Consider the following 11284-nt stretch of genomic DNA (forward strand, 5'->3'; position numbering starts at 1 on the left):
TGATATATATATATATCATATGGATCCCCTGAGAGCAGTGTAGGATGAATTTTTAGAGGGCAAGACCAGAGGAGGAAAGAAGTAGAAAAGAGTAGGAGAGAAAAACAGAAAACAGCTAATTCTCATAGGGGAAACAAAATTTATTAACTATGAAAAGCAATGCATGGAGGCTTTTAAATTTAATCTGCACAATAAGCAAGTATTGTTATTTTCAAATGAGTGAGACTCTTAAGAATTTGTTCAAGGTCATAGCTGGTACAGTCGTCCCTTGGTGTCTGTGGGGGTTTGGTTCCATAACACTCACCCTACCACCATGTATACCAAAATCCTTGGATGCTCAAGTCCCTGATATAAAATGGTGTAGTGTTTATATATGACCTACACACATCCTCCCATATACTTTAAATCATCTCTAGATTACTTATAATGCCTAATACAATGTAAATGCTATGCAAAGTTGCTATAATGTGTTGTTTTTATTTGTATTATTTCTTATTGTATTATTATTTTTCGTTTTTCAGAGCAGAACACATGGACACAGAGAGCTGAGAGCACTGACTAGCCAATCAGGATTTAAAGCTGATTTTATTGTTACAGGAAGGACAATAATAATAATAATAATAAGGAACCTGTGATGTCATACGTACATTCAGGATTTTTATTTCAAAATAAAGAACCACAGTAAAATTAACAGAAAATCCATATGGAAATATTCACAACCTGCTCATTGAGAAATGGGACAACTTCTGTCCTGCATTACTGCCATCTCTGTTTGAGGAGCCGAAGTAGAGGTGCAATTGGATAAGATGAAAGTAACCTTTTTCAACAAAGCTCCACTCCATTGCTATGTGAGTTTTTATCCAAAGGCTCAACGACCAGAGAGAATTGTGAGAATTGAAAACTAAAATACTGCAAGGGTTTGGCTAAAGGGTATCAAATATTCTTCTACCCTATAACCTCTTATTAAACACCTCCCTTTAACCTTGATTTCCTTATATTTTCATTATTTGTGTAGAGGGTTAGAAACCTTGATTCTCAGTCCCTGGTGGTCTAGTGGTTAGGATTTGGCACTCTCATTTGATTTTTAGAATAGGATTTGTAGGTAAATGTATGTAGGGGACAAAAGTCCTCGGATAGGAGACAACAGTCTACAGATGGTGTTGCAACAGCCCATTTAGTCAACTCTAATCACTGCTTCCGTATGAAATTGTATACTTTAACGATTTTAGAGCTAACAGGTGGTTGTCATACCGATCCTGCTGAGAGGTTTTAAGAATTGCTGAAGGGAAAGATGTAAAAAAAAAGTTTTCTAGGGGCAAGCTGTCTGTTGGTGGAAACTTTAGAGATAATTATACTTAGATTTATATCATTTAAGGAGAGGTTATATTTTAGAAAATGATCATAGTTTGACCAACTTAACTTTTCACGTGTACTCTGGAATGTCATGTTAATTTTACTGATGTTACTAGTTTCCATTTTTAAGCTATTCTTAGCCACAGATAACTTTTGTAACACTTCCCATGTCTTTGTGTCCTTTTGTAATGATTGAACCAACTGATTTTTCTTGTGAAACTTGTCTTTACAGTAAAAAACAGAAGATAACTTTGAATCAGGGCTGTACCCAGTTTTCTCCTCCTAACAGAGGAGTTGCTGAGGTGCAGTCCCTTTGGACTTCTCATCGCATTCATGGTGCTTTGAGTAATCCTTTTTGCATCTCCCTTACACAAAGAGAAGTGTAACAATTTGGTAAAATTACTTTGCACCTAAAAAATAAATACTTATGCAATAAAACCAGAAGATAAAATAAATAAAACTCAAGTTAATTTGCCATTCAAAGCTGTATGGAAGTAAGGAAGGTGCTCTATTTAATCCCTCTCTCCCCTCCACACTTGTGTCTATCTGCTTCCTGGTAAGTCTGAGTTGGGGGAACTGCACCCTCTTACTCCCTGTATGCCCTAGTGGGGCAATATTAGAAGCTAAGGGAAGAAGAGCTGTTAAAGTTGTCACATGCCAAGTGGCCAATCCCCCCTGAAATGGAGGTAGGTTCACTTGGTTTCTCCTAAACAGAAGAGAATGTCCAAGAAATGAAATACTTTATTAATTTTTTTAAAAAGATGACCAGTAAGGGGCTCTTAACCCTTGACTTGGTGTTGTAAGCATAACATTCTCCCAAGTGAGCAAACTTGCCATCCCTATATAGGGATACGAACCTGTGGCCTTGGTGTTATCAGCACCAAACTCTCCCAAGTGAGCTATGGGCCTGCCTGAAATGAAATATTTTAAAAACCAGTGAAAATCCAGTCCCAGCACTGGGTTAATCTGAGTGCTCGTGGNCAAATTGTATTTGGAATGTCACATTGTTAATTTTACTGATGTTAGTAGTTTCCATTGTTCAAGCTATACTTAGCTGTAGATAACTTCTATAACACTGCCCATGTCTTTGTGTCCTTTTGTAATGATTGAATCAACTGATTTTTCTTGTGAAACTTGTCTTTACAGTAAAAAACAGAAGATAACTTTGAATCAGGGCTGTACCCAGTTTTCTCCTCCTAACAGAGGAGTTGCTGAGGTGCAGTCCCTTTGGACTTCTCATCGCATTCATGGTGCTTTGAGTAATCCTTTTTGCATCTCCCTTACACAAAGAGAAGTGTAACAATTTGGTAAAATTACTTTGCACCTAAAAAATAAATACTTATGCAATAAAACCAGAAGATAAAATAAATAAAACTCAAGTTAATTTGCCATTCAAAGCTGTATGGAAGTAAGGAAGGTGCTCTCTTATTTAATCCCTCTCTCCCCTCCACACTTGTGTCTATCTGCTTCCTGGTAAGTCTGAGTTGGGGGAACTGCACCCTCTTACTCCCTGTATGCCCTAGTGGGGCAATATTAGAAGCTAAGGGAAGAAGAGCTGTTAAAGTTGTCACATGCCAAGTGGCCAATCCCCCCTGAAATGGAGGTAGGTTCACTTGGTTTCTCCTAAACAGAAGAGAATGTCCAAGAAATGAAATACTTTATTAATTTTTTTAAAAAGATGACCAGTAAGGGGCTCTTAACCCTTGACTTGGTGTTGTAAGCATAACATTCTCCCAAGTGAGCAAACTTGCCATCCCTATATAGGGATACGAACCTGTGGCCTTGGTGTTATCAGCACCAAACTCTCCCAAGTGAGCTATGGGCCTGCCTGAAATGAAATATTTTAAAAACCAGTGAAAATCCAGTCCCAGCACTGGGTTAATCTGAGTGCTCGTGGAGTGTGTGGGATGAGAAAGGAATCAAGCAGCAGCATTCAGAAGCAGTCCTGGTTTCATCCTGATGAGGTCTCTCCCTCATGTAGGGAGCAGTTGCTTTTCCATGCTGGGAGGGAGGTGGAAGGAGGCATGACTTAGACATTGGTGGTGGACTCTTTAACAGGCTGGATGCTGTTCATCTCCATAATGGGGCCTTTCCCAGATCTACTGGTCTCCTGTGCCTGCCCTTCAAAGCCCCGTGTAATGTCCTCAAAAGTCCTGCCACGGGTCTCTGGGACTTTGAAGAAGGTGAAGACCAAGAAGATAACGAGGAAGTCAGTGAAGACAATAAAAATGTAGGTTCCTAAATAGAACTAGTGAAAGGACAGAAAAAGGAAGCACTGAATGAAGATCTGATCATTGACAATTTCCTTCACATCCATATTCCCAATAGACTTCGAGCTGTAACCCCTTCTGTAGTTAATGAACGGTAGGTTTCTTCAGAGATTCATTTATCATTCCATTGCTAACTTGCTATAATTCTCTAATATTCTCTTTGTGTCATTCCTTTTCCTGTTCATTAAAGTTAGGGCTGGCCCGTGGCTCACTCGGGAGAGTGCGGTGCTGATAACACCAAGGCCACAGGTTCGGATCCTAGGAAAAAAAAAAAAAATTAGCTGCTTCCAAATACCTATTGAGTATGTCAGGTCTTTTGATTGTTATTTTAAAAATCTGAGTTTCTGAAAACACCCACAGAAATAGGAAATGCATTCTAGAAGTCCACTGCAAGTTCCTTTATGTAATAAATCAGCTACAGGTCATGTTATAACAGGACCTATCTGATTTGTTAACATCCTAAACTTAGTGAGCCTTTACAATCATGAAGAAATTAATGCTAATTCAAATTATGTATTGGTTTGGAATCTTCTGAGGCTTATCTGTTTCTTATCTATTCTGTTTCTAGAGCTGGTTGGTTAGCTCAGTTGGTTAGAGCATGGTGCTGACAACACCAAGGTCAAGGGTTTGGATCCCTGTACCAGCCAGTTGCCAAAAACAAGCCAAACAAACAAAACCTAAAGTATCATTCTGTTTCTAGGCAAAGCTATACCTAAATTATCTCAGACTAGTAGTCCTTTACAAGTTCCCAGTTTATTACCAGTCAGCTGCCAAAACAAAAAGTTCCCAGTTTTGCCCTCCTGTTTCAATCTTTTTTGTTGTCATTTTTTCTACATGTCATTGAAAATGAGAGGGGAAATCTGGTTTAAAGCTCATGATATCTAATCCTTCACAGCATCAGTAGTAACTACAGTAGCTCCCCCTTATCCGTGGGGGATACGTTCCAAGACCCCCAGTGGGTCTGCCTGAATCCAGACAGTACCGAAACTGAACCCGATTCCTGTCAGTCTGAACACACTTCTGTCCACGTCTTTCACTCACACAGTTAATGCCATTCTCATTTTACGTAAGTGCTTACAGCACTCTGTGGCTGTAACTTCTGCAGTTTGTGGTGCAACAGCAAAACTAGCACGAATTTCTTTCTCCACAATTTCACAGATAGATTTATTCTTATTGTAGATCTTAGCAACCTCAGCATACAATTTTTCTTCTTTCCTTATTAAGTCAAAAAGTTTTTCCTTTTCACTTAAAGGAAGCACTATATGGCTTCTTTCCAGCATATCTGAATTGCCAGCATCACTACTCTTATGCTTTGAGGCCATTATGAGGTAAAGTAAGGGTTACTTAAACACAAGCACTGTAATACCATGACAGTTAATCTGATAACCTAGATGCTACTAAGTGACTAACGGGCGGATAGTGTATACAGACAGTGTTGATGTGCTGGACAGAGGGATGACACATAGGGTGCAGCAGGATGGTGTGAGACTTCATCATGCTACTCAGAACGGTGCCCAATTTAACCATGGGTAACTGAAACTGCGGTAAGCAAAACCACAGATAAAGGGTGACTACTGTATTATTAAGGTGTATCTTAAACATGCTGGCTAAAGTGCACTGGTTTCAAGATAAACTAAGTGAGTTTAGTTTTAATTTACTTACTACAGCTGAGGGGAAGAGCAGTCCAACCAAAAAGTTGGAGGTCCAGTTGGAACAACCAGCCACTGCCATTGCAGCTGGGTGGGGTCCCTGGCTGAAGAGTTCAGCCATAATAAACCAGGGAATGGGGCCTGTTCCAACTTCAAAGAAAGCCACAAAGATCAAGATAGCTCACCCCATTATATTCACTCTGTAAGAGGAAGGAACACAGCAAAGTTAATAAGACAGCACAATCTAGAATCCAGCTTTCCAGATATGAGTACTGGGTAAATGGCAAGCTCCTTCTGTCCTGTGATATAACATGGTTACTGGCCTTGGAGTCAAAAGCCTTGGGTATGTATGTATTATGCATGTCATTTTGCACTTAGACCATTTCATCATTTATAAAATAGGACTACCTCAAGAATGAAATAATGTAGGGCTGACGGGTTAGCTCAGTTGGTTAGAGCATGGTGCTGATAATACTAACCAGGGTTCATCTCTGTACTGGCCACCCACTGAAAATTAAAATAATAAATCTATAAATCAGATAATGTATTTTACAAGCTATAATGTTTTATAAATGTAAAGATTAGAACAGTTCACTTATTTCTGATGATCTGCCTTTTATTTTTTTTTTTAAAGATGACCGGTAAGGGGATCATAACCCTTGACTTGGTGTTGTCAGCACCACGCTCACCCAGTGAGCAAACCGGCCATTGCTATATGGGATCCAAACCCGGGGCCTTGGTGTTATCAGCACCGCACTCTCCCGAGTGAGCCACGGGCTGGCCCTGATCTGCCTTGTTTTAAAACCCTGGGCATCTTGCTGCTCTCAAATTTGACGTTGTTGATAATCTCCAACGTCAACAACCCACCCACTGTCACAGAGTGAACTGTAACCTCTCTCCCTCCCCCACCGCTCCCTTTCCTTCATGCACACCATCTCACCTTTAAGAAGAAACAGTCAAGAGGATGGAACAAAAAGCCATCTCTCCAAGGCCTATCATATGTAGAGTTCTTCCTGCCCTTTCCACCAGAGAAAGCTAAAAAAAGAAAAATATAACATGAAACTTCTGTTTTCTCTTTCTTAAGAGTATTGTATAGAGCTACTTGAAATCTGTTTTACCAATAGCAGGACACTTCTCTAATCCCAAGTTTAAAGCATTCTATATAATCTCTTCTATAACTCCCTTTTTCAACCATCCCATATTTGCTTGAAGAGTGAAGACTACTTATACCCATCATTCAATGTATCTCTTTTCTCAAAAAGGAATTAAACAAAAAAAGTTTTAAACTAAATGACAGTAGGGATATCAAAGGACATGCCTCCATAGCAATATCTCCCAGTGTTTTCGATGAATATGTGCCTCTACATATGGGATTTACCTTCTCAAAAAACAACTCTTCAAGTAACTCAAATGTAAGATGGAAACTATGCATGTTTATATATTCTAAAATGAAATTACAGTTGTGCTGTTTGAAACAGAGATTTATAGTGTTATCTTCATTGAAAACTGCTGCTCTGGAGCTAATTAGACTATTTTTAAGAATTCTAATATAGGCTGGCTGGTTAGCTCATTTAGAGCTTTGTGCTGACAACACCAAGGTCAAGGGTTCAGATCCTCTTACTGGCCTGCCGCCAAAAAAAAAAAAAAAAAAAGATGACATAAAGCTTGTGGGGAAAGACATTTGAATAGTTAAAAGTAGTAATGAATACTTATGCTAGTTCTCTTCCTTATAAAAAGGTCTACACATCAAAAACCTAATGTGTTTATATGTGCATATGTGTATATATACACATACACACACTATATATACTATATATATATATACTCTATACACTATATATATATACTATATATATACACTATATATACACACACACTATATATATAGATGTATGTATGTGTATATATAGATTATATGTGTGTGTGTATGTATAAATGTACACAGGCATACATATATATACACACCTCCAGCAAACTTGTTTTTTTCTCTGGCAGCTGCTCGGTATAGGGATCGAACCTCGGACTTAGGTGTTATCAGCACCATGCTCTAAACAAATGAGTTAACCAGCCAGCCCATCCAGCAAACTTCTTACAATAAAATTACTTTACTATCTAGTGCCGTCATGCTAACTTAAGTTAACCCCTACATCACCTCACCTAAAAGCAGTTCACTCTGCTAGGTAAACACTGTCCAAACTTCTCTCTGCCTAAAAGAGAAAATTAGAAAACACTGCTCAAAGGCAGGTTGGACAAGTGACTTCCAAGCCTGCAGTGCATCAGATTTACTTTTTACAGTTTTCATGCTCCTTACATATGAGAGATCTGTGATTCAATAGACTCAGAACAACCGCTGGAGGACTGGTGAATTGAACAAAGAGGAAAGGATAAAGATAATGTGCTGCCCCCAATTCATTCTTTCTTTCTTTTTTTTTTTTAAAAAAAAGATGACCGGTAAGGGGCTTTTACCACAAGATAAACAAACTTTATTTTCCTTTCTCTGTGCAGCCTGCTTCTTTAGCTACTATCTGTGAGTAGTAACAATATCTGAAACTTACAGATTATATAAGATTCTAATCTATATACATAGATTATAAACTTATAGATTATATATAATTGACTATGTGCCAGATATTCTTTTGAGTGCTTTACTTATGTTAACTCATTTAATGAGCCACAAAACTAACACTCGTTAAGTATGGGAAGTTCTAGAGTACCTGGGCCACCAGAATCCCGATGACGATGCCCAGCTGATTGAGAGTACCAAAGGCACCCCGTAGGGCAGCAGGAGATATCTCTCCAATGTACATGGGCACAAAACCTGTGCAGAGTCCACAGAAGATGCCAATAACCAAGCGGCCCAGGATCAGCATTTCAAACGATTTAGCTAATTTACAGAATCCCATAAGGCGGCCACCTACAATGGCCAATAGGTTGACAATAAGCATTGAATTGCGCCTGTAAAATTAAGCAAAGACAAAGTGAGGTCAGCAAAGTGGTAGGCTCCCAATCCCTCCCTTTCTTTCCTCATTATTCTGCTCTTCTCCAGGCTCATATCCTCTCCCAATTTTGGTCTATGTTTTTTCACTTTCTACCATCAGAACATTTCTGTTGGGGCCGGCCCGTGGCTCACTTGGGAGAGTGCGGTGCTGATAACACCTAGGCTACGGGATCATATCCCTATATAGGCACGACTGGTTAGCTCACTTGGGAGAGTGTGGTATTGGCAATGCTGAGGTCATGGGTTTGGATCCATGTACTAGCCAGCGCAAAAAAAAAAAAAATTAAAACTGGATATCCACATGCAGATCAAAACTAGACCCTTAGCTCTCACATATACAAAAATCAACTCAAAATGGATTAAAGACGTAAATTTAATACCTGAAACTATGAAACTACTAGAAGAAAACATAGGGTAAATGCTACATGAAATGGGAGTGGGCAGTACTTTTTTGAGCAAGATTACCAAGGTACAGGCAACTAAAGCAAAAATACACAAATGGGACTACATCAAACTAAAATACCTGTACACAGCAAGGGACACTATCAACAAAGTGAAGAAGACAACATACAGAATGGGAGAATGTGTCTGCACACTACACATCAGACAAGGGGCTAATATGCAGAATATATAAGGGAACTCACGTAACTCAACACCAAAAACCAAATAACCCACTTTAGAGAGAGGCAAAGAAACTGAACAAACATTTCTCAAAAGATGACATACAAATGGCCAACAAGGTCATGAAAAAATGCTCAAAATCACTAGTCATCAGGGAAATGCAAATTAAACCACGATGAGCTATCACCTCACCTTAGTCAGAATGGCTATTATCAACAAGATAGAAAATAACAAATGCTGGCAGAGGATGCAGAGAAAAGGGAACTCTCCTATATTGTTCGTGTGAATATAAACTGATATAGCCATTGTGGAAAACAGTATGGAGGTCCCTCAGAGAACTGTTGTGGGAGAGATCGCACAGAGGAATCCAAGACGGCATCAGTGTTGCATTTTTACAGCTCTTTATTTGGTGTTACAGCACCTTTTTGCCTGCAAGCAAGGAGAGCACTGGGGAGTGAAGACTCCTAGATCAGTGTCTCCCGGAACAAAGGAAAGAGGCAGTCTTATATAGCCCAAATTCCCGCCCTAACTTCCCACCCAAGTTCCCATTTAGGTCCTCTTATGTAAATGAGGGATGCAGTCTTGCTAATTTATATTGGCTGATTATGGGACACAGTCCATTGGTCAGCTCTGGAGCCTAATTTGCATCCAGACCTAAGGGCGGTGTGAGACTGCTGTTGTCTCCTATTAGCACATGGATACAGGTGGGTGCAGGAAGCAGGCAAGCTAAGTTGCAGGAGCCAGAGTTTGCTATTAAGACAGTCAAGCATAAAATTTCTAAAATGGATTCTTGAGTGAAAAAAAAGGGAAAGATTTAACAATTAGAAAATGCTCAGGGTTCCCTGCAACAGAACCAAAAAGAGATCTACCTTATGAACCAGCTATCCCACTACTGGGTAAATACCCAAAAGAAATGAAATCGATATATATGAAAAATTTACCTGCACCCCCATGTTCATCTCAATACTATTCAGAGTAGCCATGAGATGGAACCAAGCTAAATGCCCATCAACAGATGAATGGATAAAAAACTACTTATCTATATACACAATGGAACAGTATTCAGCTATAAAAGGAAATGATATCCTATCATTTGCAGCAACATGGATGGAACTGGAAACCATCTTGTTAACTAAAGTCAGGCCCAGAAAAAGAAATATCACATGATAATACTCACATGTGGAACCAAAAAAAAAAAAAACACCAGTGGTTCTCATAGAAGTAGAGAGTAGAATAATGGTTACCATAGGTTGGGGGGGGCAGTATGCAGGGGGAAGGAGAAATGGTGAACTAATGGATACAAACAAAACTGTGCTATCTACCCTAGGTGAATCATTGTGCAATATATGCATGTATTGGAACAACACACTACCCCATAAATACATAAAAGTAGATGTTAAAATAAAAAATTAAAATAAATAAAAAATAAACACAATTTGGGATCTATATTACATTTTACTCTGTTTCTTTTACCCAAAGTCCATATCAAAAGTGGATCTGGGGCTGGCCCCGTGGCTCACTCGGTAGAGTGGGGCACTGGTGGTGCTGAGGCAGCAGGTTCAGATCCTGTATAGGGATGGCCGGTGCACTTGCTGGCTGAGCGTGGTAAGAATGACACCATGCTGAGGGTTGCGATCCCCTTACTGGTCAAAAAAAAAAAGAAAAGTGGATCTGAGGGGCTGGCCATTAGCTCACTTGATTAGAATGTGGTGCCAATAACACCAACGTCAAGGGTTCAGATCCCCATACTGGCTAGCTAGCCACCCTCACCCCACCCCCAAAAATGGTGGATCTGAATTATAGTTACAAATCAGACTGAAAAGGAATAAGTGGTAGAGGGACAAAAGCATTAACAAGAAGGATAGGAGAAAGTGAGAACTACCCCTCTTGGTGGGAAGAGGGGGGATGATCTTCTTTGTAACTCTTACTAAAGGTACAGAAAATAAATAAATGATAAGATGCAAATCTTAGAGAAGATTGTCAAACAAACAAATGATAGAGTGCTAGCCCAGTTATCCCATCATCCACTAATAATGTTCATCAGTAAATGATCACAAAAGAAAATCCCTTTGAATCTCAGGTAATTCCTATATAATCTCCCTGTCACTTAAATAATCTCTCTCTGTTTAGGTGTTCTAAGTTTATAAAATGCCATTTTCCTTACCATATTAATTTGAAGGCAGACTGGAATGCTGTGAAAGTAGGAGTAGGAAGCTAGATATCAATCAGAGATGACTTCAGCAGTGATAGAAAAGAAATATAAGTCAAGTAGACCTCAAAAATGGAGCAAACATACAATTTCCCAAAGTTTTCATGTTACATTCACTCATACTCTCTCCTTCTTATAGCTCTTTTCACTTATGATACCCTTAGAAAAACACAAGATAGATACA

The 11284-nt window shown here is 39.2% G+C and overlaps 1 protein-coding gene across 1 annotated transcript; it reads right to left on the reverse strand.

Annotated features, from left to right (window-relative positions):
- Nucleotides 1–3134: 3134 nt before the first annotated feature.
- LOC103582285 (solute carrier family 2, facilitated glucose transporter member 3-like) lies at nt 3135–8217 on the reverse strand. The gene is made up of 3 exons (XM_008563927.1): nt 7987–8217; nt 5286–5453; nt 3135–3601 (listed from the first exon to the last, which is right to left on the reverse strand). Exons 1-3 carry the CDS (start codon nt 8215–8217, stop codon nt 3383–3385), a joined length of 618 nt encoding a protein of 205 aa, XP_008562149.1. The 3' UTR covers nt 3135–3382.
- Nucleotides 8218–11284: the final 3067 nt, after the last annotated feature.

The sequence above is a fragment of the Galeopterus variegatus genome, unplaced genomic scaffold (assembly GCF_000696425.1).
Source record: "Galeopterus variegatus unplaced genomic scaffold, G_variegatus-3.0.2 Scaffold15540, whole genome shotgun sequence".
Classification (NCBI taxonomy): domain Eukaryota; kingdom Metazoa; phylum Chordata; class Mammalia; order Dermoptera; family Cynocephalidae; genus Galeopterus; species Galeopterus variegatus.